Source organism: Chiloscyllium punctatum, chromosome 17 (genome assembly GCF_047496795.1).
Source record: "Chiloscyllium punctatum isolate Juve2018m chromosome 17, sChiPun1.3, whole genome shotgun sequence".
Lineage (NCBI taxonomy): Eukaryota > Metazoa > Chordata > Chondrichthyes > Orectolobiformes > Hemiscylliidae > Chiloscyllium > Chiloscyllium punctatum.
In genome coordinates, this window is record NC_092755.1 from 102,735,483 (window position 1) to 102,759,668 (window position 24,186).

The window sequence follows — 24,186 nt, forward strand, 5'->3', positions numbered from 1 at the left end:
AAAGATGTGATCACAGGCCAGCGCAGCATGGAAGCCAACCTCCCATCCATGGTCTCCATCTACACTGCTCGTTGCTTCAAAAAGGCATCCAACATCATCAAAGACCCTTTTCACCTCAATTATACTCTCTTGCAACCTCTTCCGTCAGGCAGAAGGCACAAAAGCTTAAACACACATACTAACAGATTCAAGAAAGGTTTGTCCTGCTGTTATCAGACTGCTGAATAGATCCCTCAAATTTCACATCTAATGGCAAATAGAATTAAGGAGAATCCAAAGGGTTTTTACAAATACGTTAAGGACAAAAGGGTAACTAGGGAGGAAATAGGGCCCCTCAAAGATCAGCAAGGTGACCTTTGTGTGGAGCAGCAGAAAAAGGGGGAGATACTAAATGAGTATTTTGCATCAGTATTTACTGTGGAAAAGGATATGGAAGATATAGACTGTAGGGAAATAGATGGTGACATCTTGTAAAATGTCCAAATTACACAGGAGGAAGTGCTGAATGTCTTGAAACGCATAAAGGTGGATAAATCCCCAGGACCTGATCAGGTGTACCCTAGAACTCTGTGGGCAGCTAGAGAAGTGGGCTTCATGCTGAGATATTTGTATCATCGATAGTCACAGGTGAGGTGCCGGAAGTCTGGAGGTTGGCAAACGTGATGCCACTGTTTAAGAAGGGTGGTAAAGACAAGCCAGGGAACTATAGACCAGTGAGCCTGATGTCGGTGGTGAGCAAGTTGTTGGAGGGAATCCTGAGGGACAGGATGTACATGTATTTGGAAAGGCAAGGACTGATTCGGGATAGTCAACATGGCTTTGTGCATGGGAAATCATGTCTCACAAACTTGATTGAGTTTTTTGAGGAAGTAACAAAGAAGATTGTTGAGGGCAGAGCAGTAGATGTGATCTATATGGACTTCAGTAAGGCTTTCGACAAGGTTCCCCATGGGAGATTCATTAGCAAGGTTAGATCTCATGGAATACAGGGAGAACTAGCCATTTGGATACAGAACTGGCTCAAAGATAGAAGACAGAGGGTGGTGGTGGAGGGTTGTTTTTCAGACTGGAGGCCTGTGACCAGTGGAGTGCCACAAGGATCGGTGCTGGGCCCTCTACTTTTTGTCATTTACCTAAATGATTTGGATGCGAGCATAAGAGGTACAGTTAGTAAGTTTGCAGATGATACCAAAATTGGAGGTGTAGTGGAAGCGAAGAGGGTTACCTCAGATTACGACAGGATCTTGACCAGATGGCCAATGAGCAGAGAAGTGGCAGATGGAGTTTAATTCGGATAAATATGAGGTGCTGCATTTTGGGAAAGCAAATCTTAGCAGGACTTATGCACTCAATGGTAAGGTCCTAGGGAGTGTTGCTGAACAAAGAGGCCTTGCAGTGCAGGTTCATAGCTCCTTGAAATGGAGTCGCAGGTAGATAGGATAGTGAAGAAGGCATTTGATTAGATTACTTACAGTGTGGAAACAGGCCCTTCGGCCCAACAAGTCCACACCGATCCGCCGAAGCACTACCCCCCAATACCCCTACTTTCACCCCTTTTTATCTAACACGATGGCCAATTTAGCATGGCCAATTCACCTGACCTGCACATCTTTGGACTGTGGGAGGAAACCAGAGCACGCGGAGGAAACCCACGCAGACACGGGGAGAATGTGCAAACTCCACACAGTCAGTCGCCTGAGTCGGGAATTGAACCATGGTCTCTGGCGCTGTGAGGCAGCAGTGCTAACCACTGTGCCACCATGCTGCCCACAAGGTATGCTTTCCTTTATTGGTCAGAGTATTGAGTACAGGAGTTGGGAGGTCATGTTGCAGCTGTACAGGACATTGGTTAGGCCACTGTTGGAATATTGCGTGCAATTCTGGTCTCCTTCCTATCGGAAAGATGTTATGAAACTTGAAAGAGTTCAGAAAGGATTTACAAGGATGCTGCCAGGGTTGGAGGATTTGAGCTATAGGGAGAGGCTGAACAGGCTGGGGCTGTTTTCCCTGGCGCATCGGAGGCTGAGGGGTGACCTTATAGAGGTTTACAAAACTATGAGGGGCATGGATAGGGTAAATAGACAAAGTATTTTCCCTGGAGTTGGGGAATCCAGAACTAGAGGGCATAGGTTTAGGGTGAGAGGGGAAAGATATAAAAGAGACCTAAGGGGCAACTTTTTCACACAAAGGGTGGTACGTACATGGCTGCCAGAGGAAGTGGTGGAGGCTGATACAATTGCAACATTTAAGTGGCATTTGGATGGGTATATGAATAGGAAGGGTTTGGAGGTATATGGGCCGGGTGCTGGCAGGTGGGACTAGATTGGGTTGGATAGCTGGTCGGCATGGACGGGTTGGACCGAAGGGCTTGTTTCCACGCTGTACATTTCTATAACTCTATGTCGATCTGCTTTTGTGACCCTCTTGTGCTGTCGTAACCTTGTATGCTACACTCTGTCTGCACACCATATAATCTGTATGTCCTTGTATGTTATGATCTGCCTGTACTAAATGCAAAACATAATTTTTCACTGTACTTAGGCTCACATGACAACAATAAATCAAGTCTAATCAAGTGATCACACTAACTGCTATGATCCAATTTGTGACACTAATGGCCATATCTACCTTACTAACAATCAAATGCAGATCGTTCTATTATTTGGAACCAATGACTACACAGTCCAATAAATTTCAGTCTTAAAATAGGGAAACATTTGGAACAGAGAGTGTGGTACTGGAAAAGCACAGCAGGTCAGGCAACATCCAAGGAGCAGGAGAACCGACGTTTCGGACAAAAGCCCCCAAAAGGCTTTTGCCCAAAACATTCATTTTCCTGCTCCTCGGATGCTGCCTGACCTGCTGTGGTTTTCCAGCACCACACTCTAGACTCTAATCTCCAGCATCTGCAGTCCTCACTTTCACCTAAACATTTAGAATACTCAATACTCCTGGCTGTCATTTTCATAAGTTGCAGTTTGCATTAGACATTAAAGGTTGCATTAAACATTTAAGGCCATCGGCAAAAGAAGGATGAACTGAGGAAAAATAATTTGACTCAGCAAATAGTTCAGTTCTGAAATGCACTGCTTGGAAGTGTGGTAGACGCACTTTCAATTGAGGCATTCCAAAGGGCATTGGATAAAAATAATTAGCACTTGAAGCAATACTCATTTAACAAGTCAGTGCAGGCACAATGAGTCAAATGTCCTCCTCTGCACCATTATATTTCTATGATTCCACAAAATATAGCATGGTGTAAACTACAGCCAGGGTTTTACTCTGGTCCAGGGTCTCCACTCCTCAGCTTGGCCAACAGGCAGTTAATGCACTCAAGCCAAGCCTCCTCCCCAATCAAATTCATCAAATGGTTGGCAACAGCGCCACCAGAGGTGATGGCCAATGATTAGATTAGATTAGATTACTTACAGTGTGGAAACAGGCCCTTCGGCTCAACAAGTCCACACCGCCCCGCCGAAGCGCAACCCACCCATACCCCTACATTTACCACTTACCTAACACTACGGGCAATTTAGCATGGCCAATTCACCTGACCTGCACATCTTTGGACTGTGGGAGGAAACCGGAGCACCCGGAGGAAACCCACGCAGACACAGGGAGAACGTGCAAACTCCACACAGTTAGTCACCTGAGGCGGGAATTGAACCCGGATCTCTGGTGCTGTGAGGCAGTAGTGCTAACCACTGTGCCACCGTGCCACCCACAATGCTGGGACTGGAGCCCATCCTCAACAGTAATGACTGCTAGAACCAAATAGAAAGATGTGTAAAGGGAAGACATCTCACCACGGCCAAACTACCAGTTCCTAGCTAGGATGTGGGGGACCAGGGTGGGTAGGCCGGGCGAGGAGATACAGTTTTAATTACCTGGGGAACCTCCAATCCAAAGGCCCAGGTAATATTCTGAGCATCCAGAGGCCATACCACACCATGGCAAATCATGCAATTTGAATTCAATGAAAATCTGGAATTAGATGGCTTTTGATTATTGCAAAAACACATCTGGTTCAGTAATGTCCTTCAGGGAATTTAACTGCCATCCTTACTGAGTCTGAACTACATGGGACTCCAGACACCCAGTAATTTGGCTGATTCTTAACTGTTCTCTGGACAATTAGGGATGGGCAATAAATTCAGTTCTGGTCAGCAACACCCACATTCTGTGAATGAACATCAAAGAAAATCCCCACCTATATTTTTCCCGCCAGCAGTTACTAAGCATTAGGTTTGGCACTGACCTTCACCCACCGCAGGAACAAGAAGACACCCTGATTAACAGGCTGCTTATGGTCTCGATTGGCCCTCAGGCAGCTGCCTGGAGGCTGCTTGAACCTTTCCACTGCTGTGGGAAACATTGTGGCGGGTGTGAATAGATACCAGATGTGGCATTGTCAAATTTATGCCCCCCACACATACCAATCCATATGTTTCAATACACGCAAATCTTATATTAATAGCAAGTAATTAAATACAGATCATGACTTTAACATGAAAAGCATAATCTTGCACATTTATCAAAGGTGAAATCCAAAATAAATTCGACAAGCCAAAGAAAGAGATAAGAGAGTCTGATAATAAGAGAGTAATAAGAGAGTCTGAGGTGAGTTTAAAGGAGGACCTTAAATGAAGACGGGATTTGGAAATGGGAAATTTCAGTGACAAAGTTCTACAAGGGAGGTATAGAACATAGAACATAGAAAGGTACAGTACAGAACAGGCCCTTTGGCCCACGATGTTGTGTCGAGATTTAATCCTAATGTCAAATATAGTAACTTAATCTACACACCCCTCAACTCACTGCTATTCATGTGCATGTCCAGCAGTCGCTTAAATGTCCCCAATGACCCTGCTTCCACCACCACCGCTGGCAATGCATTCCATGCATTCACAACTCTCTGCGTAAAGAACCTACCTCTGACGTCTCCTTTATACCTTCCTCCTAATATCTTCAAATGGTCACCAGTAGTGCAGCAGACAGGGAAAGGAGTCACGTAAAGACATAGAAACTATAAAGCTGCCTTTAAATACTAAATAAAATTATGTTTACCATGATATAATATGCTTGTTTTTTTGGTGAATTACCATCTTAAGCTAAAAACAAATACAAAGTGTGGTCAGCGAAGAATAAAGGACGTTCTTTCAAAATACCGGAAGAATAGTGGTTAAGTTATAAAATGAGCTCCCAATAATTGAACACATTCTTATGCAAAACAAAATTACTTGAGTGGGCATTTTTTTTATTAACATGAAGTGCAAATGTTCTTTTGTAGATGCATAACTTTTACAGCGCAATTTCCTCTCACCTCGCTTCAATAAGCTGACATCTCAGTGCCTTTGTATGCTGGTCTTGGAGGATCTCTAAACCCAGGTGGATCTCTCCTTGAATCTCTTCATCAGGGTTAATCCGAGTCAGATTTATCCAGTTGTCAATTCCTGGAAGAGAATTAATTCCCATTACAACGCACGTTTCCGATATAAAAAAAAAGCTGGGATGCAGCAAACGTGCAAAAGTTTGAAACCTACCAAGTACTTTCATAAAGAATAATTCTCTTCCATTTTTTTCCATGATGCAGCTGTTCTTTGTTTGATCCATTCTTTTATTTGTGTTCATTATACCTGACTCAAACATTTCTTCAGGATATGACAATAGGTAAACTGCACGTGATCTATGGAGAAGCTTTCTTGCCCAAAATGATACTCACATTTATTGGGCTTACCTCTCTGTGTGTACTCCCCCTGAAACCATGTACTCTGACACAGTTTGTGCTGGAAAGCAATTAGGTATTTGGGATCATTTTTGTATGTGCTGCTATGCATATCATCAAACCACAGTGTGGATTCCTGTGATGCTAAAATGGTAAGCGCATGCAAGGGTAGCTACCTTCCAGACTAATGAGAAGAATCTTGTAAAGTAAACAGAATGAAGTTTATCATGTCTCTGTAACTGTTTACAGATTATAACAACAGATTCTGTATTACTGTACAGACTGTTGTATGGCACAGTGGTATTGTCCTTAACTCTGAACCAAAAGATCCACATTCAAGTTCTACCTGCCCCGGAGGTCTGTCATGAAATGTCTGAACAGGCTGGTTAAAATATCAATAAAGACTGTTGGGGGACCTAGGCTCAGATCTCCAATTGTCTCCTCATGACAACACCCCAGTGGGTAGTTGTGGAATCAATGCCAGAGCTTTCACTTGACAACACTTGACATTTTGGTCAAACTGACATTAGATGTTGTCTTTAAATACATATAGCATACAAAATAGAGCAGGAGTGGGCCATTTGGACCTTGATGCTTGCCCCACCATTCAACAAGAACGTGACTGATCCACCCCAGGCCACAATTTCTATTCTTGAAAGCTCATCATAACCCTCAAATAGTCTAGCCCCTCTCCTTTAAATAGCATCCAGCACAGCCTTACCCTAAAGTAGCAATGTTTCTTTTGATCTTGCCCATCCGAGTTTACATCAAAGAATAGAAAGAAATTGACATTTCCACAGCACTATACAGTCAATGAAATAGTTTGGAAATCTAGTTTCCACTCCTTTTTGAATGGAAGGTGACCATTTGACCCTTCAAATCTATGCTGGCTTTCTGTAGAGCAATCCAATCAATGCCATAATGTCAAGATGCATGGTAGCTTAGAAGAAGCTTTGATCACAATGCTCAGTAACAGAAATCAATGAGTATTAGTGCAATTTAACAGAGGTCACAGACCCAGAGATGTCACAAAGTATAGAGACAAATTAGAAGCTTTAGCAGCATTGGTCTAGTTGAAGAAGGAAATTAGGAGACTTTGTTAAGATCACAGAAAAGGCAGAATATCCTGCATTAAAATCGTGTTAAACCTGGCAAGCATTCATTTCAACCATAAGCAGTAGGAATCATCCAGGATAAAATCATGAAAGAAGCTGGGAATATTACTGGAGCTCCAGACAGCAAGAATCATCTAGAGAAAGCTGTTAGGGAAAAAAAATCATTTATTAAATATGCAAACAGTGAATTCAATGAAGCTGAGAAAGTTGGAATCCTCCATTTTAGCTGCAAAGAATAGGAAACTCCCATTTTAGACATGAAAAGGGAAGAATTCTCCATTTTGGTCATAAATGTAGAAAACTACTCCAGTATAGTAATATTGCTAAATCTGCAAAACAGAAGCTATTCAAGCAAGGAAAGTAATTCAGCATATTAGGAAGATATGGTATCAGAAATAAATCAGCAAGAAGATTTAATTTTTGAAATAGACCAAACATAATACAGAATTGAACAGCTTGTAGAAAACAATTCTTAAGATATAGAAGAACTTCTACATTAAATGCTAAATTAGAAGCTGGATAGATTAATGAAACTTTTACTAACAATTGGGAGTATAGCTGATGATGTAGCTCACTAAGGTGTAAAAGAAGCAACAGACATTTTTGAAGAAGTTCTGAAAGCCTTTGAAAATTATTGACAATGGTCTCAAATAAAATTCTTGAAAGAGCAAGATTTAATAGAAGAGTTTAGCACTTAGGGGAATTCATAGATGATTTCATTCACAATAATAACAGATAAGTGGAATAATGCAACTATGATGATTTAAAGTCAGAATTCAATCTGGACAGATTTGTTGCCAGAATTATTCCTGAATGTTTGTCAGATCTGTTACAGTCCAAAGAAGACTTGAATCTAGGGAAATTCTTTGGGATGGCGAGTGAAGTAGAAGTCTGCAGAAAACACAGATGAACCCTAAGAGAAGGTAACCCTTGGGAGAGCATATCCACAAAATTCTTAAGTTCAAACCCATAAACAATACATGTGAGAAACCAATGCAACAAGAAGGACAGGCAGCACACACTAAAATTCTTTGTCAGTGCTTTGGAGCAAAGAAGCTTCACATGAACAGACAGTGCCCAGCTATTAAAAGTGAATGCTTTATCGGTCAAATAATTGGTCATTTTAAAAATTATAGCTCAAAAATGCAAGAGATCAAATATTTACCAACTTATAAAGGTAAATAAGGCAAAAAACACTTCACAATAAGAAGTAATGCCTATACTATTCCAAGAGGAAATAGGTGATGCAGAAGATACATTTTGACCAGTGAATATTTATGTCAATAGTGATCTCACAAATTTCAAATGAGACATCAAGGAAGCGTCACCATATTAACAGATGTGAAAATCCAGTCTATAGTACAACGACCTCATCCAGGAGATATAGCACCTAAGATGAAAGTATGTTATAAGCAACTCACCAATATAAAAGATAGCAAATAGTAGAAAACTTATAAGTACTTTTCAATGAACAAGTCTCACTGTTGAGTAGAAATACATGTCCTGCCCTTTCAAAAGCTCAAAGAGGGCACACAGCAAAAGCCAAACAGTTCCTTTCAACAGGAACAACTAAAATTGTTTCATAATTTATAGAAGATCAACACTGAAAGTAGCAGCACACTTAAGAAAGATGCAAGACCATTATATCTTGGTACACTCAGAAAGATTCTGCATTAATTATTGAAACAAATGAAGAAACAACCTGCAGAGGTTGTCAAAAGGGGTGTCATTTTACATAGTTGGGAAACCAACTGAGCAGTGTTCAGGCATAGTCACACGATCCATCCAAACTTTTGTTGACCACACAAAACAACTACATGGTGAGAAAATTCCAGTTGACAAGAGTTTATATGAAGTAGCATTTTAATGAAACTCAGTGCAGACAGTGGATTCTGGCATCTACACTTACTTAACACATTCCTAACTCCATTTGGGAGACTTTGCTTCAACAGAGAAGCAACGAAAGAGATCTTTGAACAAACCATGTGCAATATTTTGCAAGGTCTTTAAGGAATCATAAGGATGACATGTTTATACACGAAGAAAGTCAGAGAGTCTGATCGGCAACTGCATGAAGTCCGACAGTGTTTACAAGTGGAAGCACTCACACTACAAAGAATCCATTCTTTTCTTGAGACACATTGACAACAATGATAGTATAATGCTGGACCACAGAATATTAAACCTTTAAGGAAATTCCCATTCCTAAGTCAGTTCATAATCTCCAAAGGCCTTGATTGGCAACTGCAACAGGATCCTTGAGACAACTCCTGAAGATACAAAAGGTTGTGTTGGAGCCTGCATCAAGGTTTAATGGCATGCTGATGCCCACAGATGTCCTAGCCCACTACAATCCAACTTACCCAAACAACACAGTATCTGATCCTTCAGCCAAAATCTTAGAAGCAATTCATACAAAGAATTACAACATTATCAAACAAAGAATCATGATATGCCATGATTGAGAAGGAAGCTCTCTCAGGTATATCGGCTTGAGGGAGATTTTCAGAATGCATCTTTGGTCTGATTATGGCCATGGAAATCGATCATAAGTCTCAAATTTCTGTTTTGGATGAGAAGGGACTATTCAAGATGCTTCCAAGAATACAGAGATTCTGGCTTCATCTGAGAGGGTTTGTTGATGAAACAATAAATGTGCAAGGGGTTCTGAGGATGATGACAGATGGCTTTCTACAGTGGCTGCTAACAGCCTGACCCAAGCATGTTATTGCATTTATTCCTTGAATTGAGTCAAATACTCAATCCATGATGATATGGTGAGCAGCAAAACACAATCAGTTCAACAGAACCTTGTAACCTGTGACTAGTTGCTAATGTGACATAAACTACATCTTTATCAATACAAGAGCCACTTCCAATTAGAACAGGAGGTGGTTTTCCTCAATCTCACTAGATTTAGCAGGCTGTTTAGATCCCAACAATTTAATAGTGGCAAACTTATCACATAGTGTGCTACTGGATTTAGCTGCACATACAACATGGTGAGAAATGGCCCAGAATTAATTTAGCTGCCTTATACAACAATAACCACGATATACCCATTTCCCCTGGGTCATACAAGGAACCAAATTATTATATTTGCAACCAACATAGTTAGTGACTGTATTGATATGACCATGCCTATACAATGCTATATATGGGTGGGTGACACAATTATATTATAAACAAGGTGGTTCAGTGAAGGGCAGTCATGTGAAGGGCAGTCATTTTATTGCAACATGAATAAAAATGAATAAGATTGAACCCTCAAATGTACAACACTATTGAATTGTATTTCATGCACAATCCTCCAATCCTCACTCATGATCTCTCTCATTATGATCTCAAATTGGATTACCAAATGTGTATGATATTTAAGGCAGCAAACGGGTAACTTCATATGCAATGTTTTTTCAAGCATCATAACTGATTTAAAACTGATCTTTCGCTGTGTTTAATAGTTACGTAAGACACATCATTGAATATAAAGTGCTGACTTGGAATGTTGGGCTTAACACATAGCATGTGAACAAGTTCCAAAACCAGTATGGAAACTGACTTGACATAATAGGTAGAAACATTGCTTTGACACAAACAAACAATTCAATATGTGTTCCATTGCCGAATGATGGAAAAAAAGCTTAGTTTGCACTTCACTGGAAAATTCATGAATCTCACCCATAGCCACAGGAAAGTGAATGTGCAATAGAATTAAGGAGGTAAAATAACACACTTCCACATTATAAGATAGACTAGGAAACCACCCAATGCACTCTCATATATAATATGCAAATAATTGAGAATTTAATGACTCAACTTGACAACATATGATCTATGGACTTCGTTCAAATTGCAGAATTTTCTTTTCTATTCTGTCCTGCATTTTGCAATGTATTGGAATTATTTGTTGGCTATATTTTATACTCTGGGGAATGACTGTTCATAACTATGCATGAGTTTGGATATTTGTTTTATCTGTTTCAGCACCACAATTTGCCACCCGCTGTTCTTAATAAACAAAATATAAATAAATAAACAGTGACTCAGCCCCCGTGCAACTGGTCACAGCATTTCCCAGATGGCTGCAATAGAGTCCTTGGGCACTCAGGCTGACATTGTCTCTGGCTTTCTGCAGTACTCCAGGGAGCTTCGACATAAGCTTCAGGAACAGCACCTGATCTTTCAACGAGCTTGCAACCTTCTCGACTCAACATTCAGATCGAAAATATTGTGAAGCTCTGTACCTATTTTGTTTCCTTTTCTTCACTTTTTACAACATTTTCATTACACCCTCATCACATCTTCTGTTTCTTTTTTCATGCCCAATCTCCATTCCCTTTGGTCCCGAAGACTAATGTTTCTATCATCCAATCGCTCCTGTCTTCCACATTATCAAAGATCAGCCTTTTGTCCTTTCCCCTCCCATCCCAAACCTAAAACTTTTCTCTAACTTTTTTTCAATTTTGATGAAATGTCACAGTCCTGAAAGGTTAACTCTATTTCTTCCTCGACACACTGCTGCTGTCTAACCTATTAAGTCTTTTTTCTCATATTTTCTGCTTTTAGTTTTTACATAATCTTTGTTGACTCTCACAGGTGAGTCAATGATGAGTGGAATAACACACTTGTTATTAACCATGTTGTTGTATATTGGAATATGTACAGTCACATGGGATTCCATTAGATCACCGGAGAATTTCTGCTATTTGAAAGGTTTTCCATGGGGAAAATGATTACCAAATGTACGGCAACAAGCAAGACATCCATTTGATCTATTCATATTTTACATGTGTTACTGTGGTTAACACTGCTGCCTCACAGCAACACGGACCTGGGTACAATTCCAGCCTTGAGTGACTATCTGTGTGGAGTTTGCATATTCTCCCTGTGTCTGTGTGGATTTCCACTGGATGCTCCAGTTTCCTTCTATAGTCACAAAGATGTGAAGATTCGGTGGATTGGCCATGCTAAATTGCCCTTCATGTCCCTGGGTAAGTAGGCTAAGCGGGTTAGTCATGGTAAAACTGTGGGGTTATGCGATAGGGTAGGGCACTGGGTTTGGGTGGAATGCTCTTCAGAGGGTTGGTGCAGACTTGATGGGCTGAATGGCCTCTTTCCACACTGTTGCAGCATTCCATATTGCCCATGTTGCAGCCCATGATGAAGCTGAGGTAAGAAATGTCCAGGGCTGAAGTGAACATGCGAGGCACATGTTAGGCACTGGTAGTTAGATCAGAAACTTATTCAATGCAAACACAATCCCTTGGACAAATCAAATGTAAATGAACTAGTGCCTGTGTATGTGGGTCCTTCTTATTTGTTCAAAGGATGAGTGTTGCTGGCCCATATCTACGTACCCTTGAGAAGGCAAGCTTCTTTCTTGAAATGCTGAAGTCCATTTGGTGTAGGTAGACTCACAGTGTTGTTCTGGAAATGAATTCCAGGAATTTGACCAAGTGACAATGAAGGAATGGCGACATATTTCTTACTCAGAATGGTGACTGACTTGGAGAGGAACTTTCAGGGGTTGGTGTTCCCATGTAACTGCTAGGCACATCCTTCTAGATAGTACAAGTCCTGAGTTGAGAAGCTGCTGCCTAAGGAGCCTTGGTGAATTTCTGAGTGAATCTTGCAGATGATACACATTGCTGCTACTGTGCATTAGTGATGCAGGGAGTGAATGCTTCTGCATTTGGTACAAATCAAGCAAGCTGCTTTGTTCCGTATGGTGTCAAGCTTCTTGAACGTAGTTGGAGCTGGACTCATCCAGACATGTGGGTCACATTCTCCAACACACTCCAAAACTTGTACCTTGTAGATGGTGAACAGGTTTTGGGAAGTCAGCAGCTCAATTACTATGGCAGGATTCTGAGCCTCTGACCTGCTCTTTTTGCCTTGTATTAACATAGCTAGCCCAGTTTAGTTTCTGATCAATGGTAACCTCCACGATGGTGATAGTGGGGGATTCAGCAATAGTGATGCTATTCAATGCCAAGGAGTGATTGTTACATTCTCTCTTGTTGGTCTTGGTCATTGTGTGGAATTTGTGTGGTTTGAATGTTACATGACAGTTGCAAGTTCACACCTGAATTCTGTCCAGATCTTGCTGCATATGGACATGGACTGCTTCAGTGACTTGTATTATGCAAATTATGTTGAACATTGTGCACTCATCAATTAACATGCCCATTTCTGGCTTTATGGAACCCAGGTCATTGATAAAGAACTCCAAAAGAGATGTCCTACAGCTGAGATAACTGACTTCCAACAGGCACAGCCATCTTTCTATGTGCCAAGCATGACTCCAACCAGTGGAGAATTTCCCCCTTATTCTCAGTGACTCCACTTTTGCTGGGGCTCTAAGATGCCACATTGGTCAAATGTGGCTTTGATGTCAAGGGTTGTTACTCTCACCCAACCTCTGGAATTCAGCTCTTTTGGCCATGTTTGAACCAAGGCTGTAACGAGGTCAGGAGCTGAGTGGCCCTGGCAGAACCCAAACTGGGCGTCACTCAGCAAGTTATCATTAAGCAAGTGCTGCTTGATAGCACTGCTCATGATACCTTCCATCACTTTACTGATGATCAAGAGTAGACTGATGGGACAGTAATTTACCAGGTTGGATTTGTCCTGCTTGTGTGTACAGGACATACCTGGACAATTTCCACACTGCAGGACCAGTGTTGTTGTTGTATTGGCTCACAGCAAGTTTTGGAACACAGACCTTCAGTACTACTGTTGGAACAATGTCAGGATCCATAGCCTTTGCTGTTTTCAGTAATTCCCTGATATTACATGCAAGCAATTGAATCGGAGGAGGCTGAGATGGATCATCTGCTCAATACCTTTGGCTGAAGATTGTTACAAATGCTTCAGCCTTATCATTTTGTACTGACGTGCTGGGCTCCTTCATCATTGAGGATGGAGCTATTTATGGAGAAATCTCATCCCCCAGTAAGTTACTTAATTGAACTCCAGTATTCATGACTAGATCTGACAGGGCTACAGACTAAATCTGATCCAGTAATCCAGTGGTTCTGAATTTGTTTAGCTGTTTATCATTTTCTGCTTTTGGTGGTTGACACACAAGCAGTCTGATACTTTATACTGACACATCATTTTTAGCAATGCCCTCTTGCACTCTTCATTGAGCCAGCATTGAGGTTAGAGTGGGGCATATGCAGACTTTGAGGTTGCAAATTAAGCTTGAGTACAGTTCTGCTGCTGCTGATAGCTCTCATAGCATATCACAGAAGATGTATCTTAAATTGCTAGATCTGCTCAAAATCTACTTCATTTAGCACTGTGATACATGTTGTGTGGTGCTATCTTCAACATAAAGATGGGAGTGTGTGGTGGTAACTCCAATGAACACTGTAATAGGCATATCCATCTGGAGCAGATGGTTTAGAGATTGGTGAGTTTAAGATCAAGTATATCTTTTCCTTTTGTTGGTTGCTATACCACCCGCCATGCACCCAGTCTTGCATCTCTGTCCTTTTGGACTTGAAAGCTCGGACAGTAGCAGTGTGGTCAAGCACGCTTGGTGATCAGCATTCAAGTTCCCCACCCAAAGCACATTCTGTGTCCTTGCCACCCTCAGGGGTTTATGCAAATTGTTTTGAACATGGAGGAGCACTGAATCATTAGCTGATGGAGTGGCAGCATTAGATGCCAATGAACAGATGGTTTTGTTGCCTGATGATTGATGCCTTGAGACTTCATGCAGTCCAGAGTCAATGCTGAGGATTCCCAACTTCCAAATCACTATGCCACCCCCTGTTCCATGTATTGTCATGAGAGTGGGGAAAGGCGCACACAGCAATGGTGATGGTGTTTTCTGGGACATTGTAAGTTATGTTCTGTCTTCACCTATCCCCACTTCACTACTCTGTCCCCGCCACCCCATCTATCTGCAGCTCCCCCTACACCCACCCCCAGTCTTGAAGAAAGGTTACACCCAGAACATTCACTTCTCCACCTCCTGACGCTGCCTGGTTTGCTGTGTTCTTCCAGCCTCCTGTCTGTCTACCTTGGATTCCAGCATCTGCAGTTTTTTCTTGTCTCAGAAAGGACTGTGGCAAAACCCACAGCAAAAAAAACATTCTTGCAACTGAGTTGACTATATGAAGATAGAATAAGAATAATTTGTAGAAAGTGAATGGAAAACTTGCTCTTCCCTTTCCAAGCAAAGATATAACCTAGTAGTTCACTTGTAAGGCCAAAGTTATGAAAAAAACATGATTTATAAAACAAGAAGCATCCTTCAATCCCTGAATGGAAAACCAATTTTTCTGCTTATTGTCAGACATCCAGCATTATTATTCTATATTCATATTTCTAATTAGTCAAGAGTTGGCCATGCACGTTTATGGGAGTTTAGTGCCTCAAACTCTATTCTACTGATGACTAACAACTCACATCATTGTTTCAATAATTCAACTTCCTCCTGCAGCAATGATGAATTTTGATTCCAATTTCTTTTTAATTTCACTAATAGATTAAAATTTCAAATCAAATGTAAAATATTAAGTTATTAATTTTCCATTACATTTTCAAGAGGAGAAAGCAATTTTATGTCATACTTGGAGAAGCCTAATGCTTCACAACAAGGTATTAGCTTTGATGGATTCTAATAAAAGGTCATTGATCTGCAACGAAACCGCTTCTCTCAGAGGGCTGTGAATCTGTGGAACTCATTGCCCCAGAGTGCAATGGAGGCAGAATCAATCAACGGATTCAAGAAAGTCATGTGTATGTGTCTGATGCAAAGCAGGATAAAGGGCAATGGGAAGAAGGCAGGAAAGCTGAGTTGAGGTCAGCCATGATCATTTAAATGGCGGAGTGAGCTCGAATGCCGAATTGCCTATTTCCACTCCTAATTCCTATATTCCTATTACTGTACCCTCACATAATTTCAATATACCGTAATAGTTTTCCATAATTTCTCACTCAATGTAAGAATTTAGTTCTCCTGGATGTCACTTACTTGCCTATACCTCTCATCATGCTTTCCTGCACAGGTTTCCACCTTTTGTCTCTACATTGCTCATTATATAAAACTCTCCACATGCCTCATGCACCCACAAAATAAAACAAGTGAACATTTATCACTCAAATTCGATCACAAACTGGGATATCCACTTTTTATTAAAAATTACAGGACGTATATAGTAAAGGTAGTCCAAGCGTTGAATAGAGAAGTTCACATTATTGGTTACAACATGACATGATAAATCAATTCCTCCAATAATGAATATATCCATGTTGGTTGCCCATGGCAGTTAGAAAATGAATAATCTGCTGTCAGATTACATATTGTTCTATATTCATTTGATCTTCTTTAAGAATTAATGTTTTAACAGCAGCTCATTAAATAGTATGTCAGCATTGTTTATCAAGCTCCTTTTTTTTGCTTCCACATCCTACATCTCTATTTTATATGCTACATGGTGTTGGTTTCCTTAATTGAGTAACCATGAAATCTGGCAATCACATTTATCTCAATTTCTTTATTTCCCAATGTTATGAACCAGCCTGGTTTTGACTCCATCTATCTCTGCTTCTCTAAAATAAATCCTCAGGCTAAAGTCAGGAGGCAGAGAAATGAGTGAACTTGCAGGTGCAGACATGAGCCATTATTTTTAAAATGCTGTCCTGATCATCAGTACTCCTGTTATCAGAAAAGTAACAATAATTAACAGGAACAATAAAAGACAAAAGAATAGATCTATGAGCAGTAATTTCTCTCCTATGTTGTTCGTTCATTTTTAGCTGTTAAATTAATTGCCAGAAGTGCTAACTCAAACTTCCCACGCAGTCTGCCTACACAGCTGAAGTGATAATCTTATTGTAATTAAGGTTTAAAAAACATTTTTCCGTATTTGCTAATGAGAATTGGCAATACAATCATGGACAAACAACAAAGTGCAAACAGGGGATAAAAAGAAAACAGGCATTAGTTGAGGCTGGATTAAAAATATATGGTAATTGTCTCGACAGTATATGCCATGATAATCCAAAGTCTTACAGTCGCCACTGCATTATTTTAATTATTTCTTTAAAACAACATCCTATATAGATTTTATTTTCTGTGAATGAGAATCTGTTTCCATGCTGTGTGACTCTATGCCTCTTGAATACCAAATTGATGGATGAATTGAAATTCTGAACTCATTTTGCTACAATTTATTTTGTTGGTTACCATTCCCTAGGACAAAGAAGTAACAGGAGCATTTGAACTTGGATTACTCGAGACATGAAGTTTCATAAGCTTTCTTACCTCGTAGGTGAGCTGCTATGTATTCCTTATTAAGAGAGATCTTCCCAATGACGTCATCATACCTGAAAATTTTAAACGGAAAACATTTCAGTAGAAGTTGATGTTTATAATCTTGAATTCTATTTCTGTTTATGAGCTCCAAGCAGACTTGGCTCTGCACAAGAAGAATTAAGTTGGAAAATTAGCCTTAATATTGTAATTTCAAAATAAATTCTATAGCATATTAGCAATTGGTCAGTGTTACGCTCCAGGAAAATTACTTTGTAACATAAGTTTTCTTAAAGCAATGAGCTGTCCGGGGTTATAATTTGGATGACAGTTGTGTTTCAGTTGGGGAATTTGATTCTGTGGAGGGGTTAGTTTTTCCTGTTCACATTTCCTGCATAAAGAATTATTCAGTGCTGGAAAGGCTGCCTAAAATCGAATGGGATTTCTTAGAAAATATTTACTGAGGGGCACGAACATCAATTCATTAATAATCATGCACTAAATTACTTTCCTTCTGCATCTGGTAGCTCAAATTAGTGACTCAAAGTTGCTAGGAGCTCTAAATGTGAAGTGTGATGTGATCTAAATCTGGGCTGACTCCAGACGAAACCAATTCAACAGTGAAATATTTATTCCAATACTTGACTAGATTACCATCCAACTCAGTGTATAAACCACATGCTTCTTACACTGGATATGCCAGAAGCAACAAGGTTTGCTTGTTCCAGTGCAACAACCATTTTCCGAAAACCACGTTATCCAAATCAAAATTGATCAGCAACTAAGTTTCTGAATTCTGTAATAGTTCTGCTCTGATGTTATTGGGAATTCATTCTCAATGGGAATACTTAACTGTCATTTGAAAACTCTCACCTTGCACAGAGAAAGAGATATCACAAGGCCTTATGTGAATGCTATCAGTAGAATTCCACCCAGTAGATTTGGTGGAACAGGGCACATTTTTGAGTAATCCACATGCCACTGCTTGCTTGTCCCATTAGGGAGCCATGTTTGGTTTGGGATAATGGGGACAATTTCTGTAGGAAAGGCTGGAGTCTGCTTGTGGGGTCCAAAGCAACCCCTGTCATTGCTAATAAAACCAACAAACAAATTCTCAAATAACCCCTTCAGGCCTCTTTTTGCACCCATTCACTCACACACTGGGTGGTTTCATACATTCCCCCCCAAGCATGAGCTATCCAGGAACCTCAGTATACTGTTGTTCAGAAGGGATTTTCTGGCAGGAACTACAACTAGTCTGGTTAGGAATCTTCAAACAAAATGCAAGACATTAACGCGTTTGAAATACTCAGTCTCCACTTTGCTGGGATACAAACCTGTGAAGATGGTAGGAGAGGTTAACAAAACTTATAGGATCTTGCATTTTATAAGTAGAGATGCAGATCTAAAACATTATACTAAACTGAGTATTGTACTCAGTTCTGAATATTACACTTCAAGAGAAATGTGAAGATTGCAGAGAAGGAGCTTCATTAAAGTGGTTCAAAGAACGAGGTATTCCAGTTATCTGGATAGATGGGTGAAGATCGGGTTGTTCCCCTTACAGTGGAAAACACCAACAGGAGATTTGATGGAGCTGGGAAGGATTTTGATGGAATAAGTAAAGGGAAACAGTGCAAAGGTTTAAGGGTCAATAATAAGCAGGTACAGGTTATTTAATAAGTGGTTTGTAATTGGAGCCCACTGTCTAATATGGTCGTGAAGACAGATTCAATAGATATCTTCAAAAGAAGATTAGTTGTCTCCTGGTAGGAGAAAAAGCTGCATAGTCACTCTATGTAAAACAGCCTCCTTTTCTCCTGTGTTATAAATCTTTGTAATTCTATCCAATCTACTGTGATCAACTTGCGCTAACCAGCATCCATTTTGAGGCAACCCAGTACTTTAATCTTTAACCTGCAAGCTAATATTTATAACCATTGCATTTCTAAGGCACAGTCCATGTACCTGTGTTCACAGATAGAAATCAGCTCACCCCCACATTATTCCTATTCACCTTTATCCAGAAAGGAGGGAATCCGAAAACAGGAAATGACAATCTAGGTAGCCCAATAGCTGTCATAGGGAAACCACTAGAATTCATTAAACTCATGATGTGATCAAGAGGAGACAACATGGCTTTGTGGAGAGAAAATCATGTTTAATTAATTTATTAGAGCGCTTTGAGGAAGTAGCGGCACGGTGGCACAGTGGTTAGCACTGCTGCCTCACAGCGCCTGAGATCCGGGTTCAATTCCCGCCTCAGGCGACTGACTGTGTGGAGTTTGCACGTTCTCCCCGTGTCTGCGTGGGTTTCCTCCGGGTGCTCCGGTTTCCTCCCACACTCCAAAGATGTGCAGGTCAGGTGAATTGGCCATGCTAAATTGCCCGTAGTGTGAGGTAAGGGGTAGATGTAGATGTAGATGTAGGGGTATGGGTGGGTTACGCTTCGGCGGGGCGGTGTGGACTTGTTGGGCCGAAGGGCCTGTTTCCACACTGTAAGTAATCTAATCTAATCTAACAAGTAACATGATTAAAGGGGAAGCTATGGATGTGGCATTCTTGGATTTTCAAAAGTCATTTATAAAGTGCCACATCAAAGATTACCACACAAGATAAGAGTGCATGGTGTGGAAAACATATGTTAGCTTGGATAAAGAATCGGTTAACTAACAGGAGACAGGTTAATGATATATGAGTATCTTTTGTGTTGGCGAGCTATAAATAATAGTGTCATAGGAATTTGTGCAGAGCTGTCAACTATTTATAATACAAATCAACAAATTTGATGAAGGGAACTGAATGTATGATGGCTAAATCTGACAGACACCAAGATTAGAAGGAAAGTACATTGAAACGAGGAGGTAGAGAGCTTGCAAAGAGATATAATCAGGTTACGTAAATGGGCAAAAATGTTGGTATGTGGGGTATAATGTGGGAAAATGTGAACTTTGCATATAATAGAAAGCAACATTCAATTTAAATAGGGAGACATTGCAGAACTTAATGGTCAGTTGGGTTTGGATGACCTGGCACACAGATCACACAAAGTTAGTTTGCAGCCGCAGCAAGTAAGGAGTTTCGAATGATAAGTGGTGATCTTATCAATATATATAAGGTCCTAAGGGGACTTGATCAGGTGGATTCTAGGAGGATGTTTCCTCTTTGGGAGAGACTAGAACTATGGAACATTAGCTAAGAGTAAGAGATCTCCCTTTTAAATTGGAGATGTATTTTTTTCCCAGAGGGTTATTAGTGTGTGGAATTCTCTCCATAGAATTCCTATAGGGCAGAAAGAGACCGTTTGGCCCATTAGGTCTACACCAACCCTCCGAACAGCATCCCACCCAAACCCAGCCCCCTACCCTATCCCCATAACCCTGCATGACTAACCCTCCTACCCTACACATTCCTGGACATAAAGGGACAATTTTTAGCAATGGCTAATCCACATAGCTTGCACATATTTAGACTGTGGGAGGAAACCAGAATACTTGGCAGAATCCCACGCAGACAGGGAGAGAATATACAAACTCTACATGGACAGTCTCTTGAGACTTGATTTGAATGCAGGCCCCTGGTACTATGAGGCAGCAGTGCTAACCACTGAACCACTGTGCCACAGCAGTTTGGGCCCAGTAGTGGGACATGAGAGAGCAAAATCCAGAATAGAAGATGGGGAAATTGAGTCTTGGAAAGCAGAAGTGTTTGTCTTCTGGGAGCATCAAGTCCAGGCATAGAGTGGGGGTTGCTAGCCTTGATGGTGATGGGGAGGGCTGTCAGGTCCCAAGGTAAAAGAAACTGTCAGGTCAGGGTCTGCAGGATATAAGGGCTCTACAAATGGGGTTACTGGGGCTAATTCTGCATAGGTGTTAAACTCAAGAGTATTTAATAACATTTAATAGTCTAGCTTTCTCTGAGCAACTATTTATTTAACTGTAGCAAACCCTCTGAATTCTCTCAGGTAAATGGATATTTTTAGAGAGTTTCAGGTATGCAGGAATTGCCAACCGGAATCTTCAAATTCCAAGGCAATTCCTTCAGAGATTGATACAACAAGGAATTCACAAGGTCTCCATGCTCAGCTCCCATCTACACTTCAGAAACAACTATTTGGCCACCAGAGGATCTGGGCACAATAATGCCTTGGGAAAGCAGGATGGTAGAGCAGAAGCCAGGAACTGAGCATGAAGGAGAGCATTAACATAACTGCAGAGGAAAAAGAGTATCTGCTCAAACAGGTTGTTGGGGTAGAGGGGTACAGGAGTGGTAGGGGAGGGTGGAGGTGATTGGTTGGATGAAGGATGGTACCTGCTGGTTGGAAAAGAGGAAGAATGCCAAGCTAAATCAACAGGAGGAAAAAAAAGAGAGGGAGCAAGAGTTGTTTCCATGAGCAAATAAGAAAATAAATCTCAGGACTGATTTAGCTTGAACGAAGATGGAACTAGAATGTCAGTACAAGCTTGTCAGAGTCAAAAAAAAGGAGCCTGCATTTGTACTGCATTTTTCACAACCACAGGGCATCCCAAAACATATTTCACCAATGAGATGTTTTTTGAAGTGTAGTCACTGCTGTGGTTTAGAAAATATATCAGCCAATTTGCATTTGCAGTTACTATTCTAGTTTGGTTATGAGTAGAATTAGTGAGGAGTACATGAAGATTGTGTTATAGCTTATCAGACTGGAATACATTATATAGCTTAGAAAAGGGAAGTTATGATTGCTTTCAGCAAAGCAGAATCATTGGTGGAAAATATAGCGTGTGAATGAAAATGCATAAAGTACTGGTGTTAATTGTACTTGGATATTACATAATAGCAGAGGCTCTGGTTTTTATTTTAAATTCTAAATCTAACATTGATTATGTCTCTTTTTATCAGGTTGACCATCATCCTTTTAGTACTCCATGTTCAGACTACTTTCTACATTTATAAAGATATAACGAGAAGTGAGGCCAATACATATCATACTCGAACATCTCTCCAGTCAGGTATCCCCTTTCACACACTCACACAACATGACTGCTATCACTGCTGGCTAACTTTTATTCAGTGTTAGCATTCAACACCTTTTGTAGACACCCTATACAGATCGTGACATCTGCAATTAAAATGGAAATAGTCACCAAGGAGATCAGTATGTAAGGATCAGGAGTCAGGAAGAGCTGATCATGTAATTTCTAATAGTGAGAAACCAGTCAGCTCTGAAGTTTCATCAGCATTTGTTAGCGATAGATCATAGCTTGTCAGAATAGGCCTTACTATATTTTCTGCTTAAAACAAATAATAAGTTAATAACAATGTTAATTATAAGTTTAAATAATTGAAAATGAATTTTTTTAAAAATTTAATCAAGCAGAGATGTTTTGATATGTCATTACACTGTTGTGGTGTCAATCTATGAAGAAAATCAACATAAACACAAGTTCAATTTTTGAAAATTCGGCTTCTACGGTCCATGCATAGTTTTCAGCATAATCTTCGACATAAATTCCATTTCCTTTTCCAATAGTTATTTTTTGATCCTGTATACTCCCTCTAGCAAGTATCAGAGAATGGACAAATGCAATTAGATCTCAGTTTGCCCAAGGTAATACAAGAAGTAGACAATACAATACACACTAGGTACAAAATAAACTCAGCTTTACTTTGTCAAGGTTAATTTATGGCTCACAGTTAACTTCAATACAAGAATACTATAAATTGTAACAATGTTAAAATCTACCACAGAAAAAGAGCTGAGAGCTAAGCTGTATGGGTGACAGATGGATATTTTACAAAGCAACAGCTAATACTTGTACAGCACTTTAATGTAATAAAATATCTCAAAGTGTTACACAAGAGCCTTAGAAAACAAAATAAGACAATAAGTCATGTAGCAGGTATTAGTTAAGATGGCCAAAGCTTGGTAAACAAGATAGATTTACGGTATAACTTAAAGGAGAAGATGAGAGGAAAACTCAAGAGGTTTAGGAGAAGAATTCCAGAGCTTAGGGTCCAGATAGCTAAAGACATGTCCACCAAATATGGAGGAATTAAATCAAGAAGCCAAAATTAGACGTGAGAAGATACCTCAGAAAGTTGTGGAACAAGAGAAGATTATAGAGACAGGGAGGGTTAAGGCATGGAGAGTTTTCATTTCAAGAATGAGAATTCTAATATCATGACCAGGAGCCATTGTAGGTCAGTGAGCACAGGGGTAATAGGTGAACAGGACCTGCTTTGAATTAGAATAGACCATGCAACAGACGTTTGGGTACCTCAAGCTTACAGGAAGTAGAATGTGGGACACCAGCCATGAATGCATTGGAATAGTCAAGTTAAGAGGTAACAAGGCAAGAATTTGGAGCTGTGTCAAGGCAGGAGTGAAGTCAGGCAATGCCACAGGGATGGAAATAGGGAATCTGAGTATTGGTATGAGTTTGTAATTGAAAGCTTATCTCAGGATAAAGTATGACGTTAAGATTACAAACTATCTAGTTTAGTCTTAGCGTTGCTGGGGAAGGGAGACAAATGGTAGCCAGGGACTGGAGTTTGGAACTGAGACCGAAAGGAATGGCTTAAACGGAGGAAAATTGCTATCTATCTAGTTCAAGATTTAAAATATTCAGTGTGACAGTTTAACAACAAATGAGTTGAGTGAGGTAGCACTGAAGTAGAGCCAGGCTTCATTGGTGTACAAGTAAAAACTAATGCCCTGCTTTCTGACAATGGTGTCAAGGGTTGGCATGTCGTTGAGAAATAGGAGAAAGCCAAGGATTGATGCTTGGAGGACAAAACAGTAATGATGCAGGAGCAGGAAGATAACCTATTGCAAGTGATTCCATGACTTTAATTAATTTGATAGGAATGGAGTAAGGCAAGAGTAGTCCCATCCAATGGGATGGAAGCAGAGAGAGACATTGGAGGAAGATAATGTGGTCAACTCTATTAAAGACTGCAGACAGTTTGAAAAGTGCAAGGACAGGTATTTTACCTTTGTCACAGGATATTCCTTGTGACTTTAATAAGAAATGTGGAAACCTGATTGGAGTTCTGAGAAAGATGACAAAGATTAGAGTGTTCACAACATAGCT

At 40.3% G+C, this 24,186-nt stretch overlaps 1 protein-coding gene across 3 annotated transcripts in view; it reads right to left on the reverse strand.

Moving 5' to 3' along the window:
* Positions 1 to 24,186, reverse strand: part of LOC140488190 (rasGAP-activating-like protein 1) — a 271,904-nt gene that overhangs the window by 205,998 nt on the left and 41,720 nt on the right. For all 3 annotated transcript variants that reach the window (XM_072588080.1, XM_072588079.1, XM_072588078.1), the window contains exons 4-5: positions 17,123 to 17,184; positions 5,324 to 5,453 (exon numbers count right to left, since the gene is read on the reverse strand). In XM_072588080.1, the coding sequence (XP_072444181.1) occupies positions 5,324 to 5,453; positions 17,123 to 17,184 (192 nt within the window). The remainder of the gene's footprint in view (positions 1 to 5,323; positions 5,454 to 17,122; positions 17,185 to 24,186) is intronic.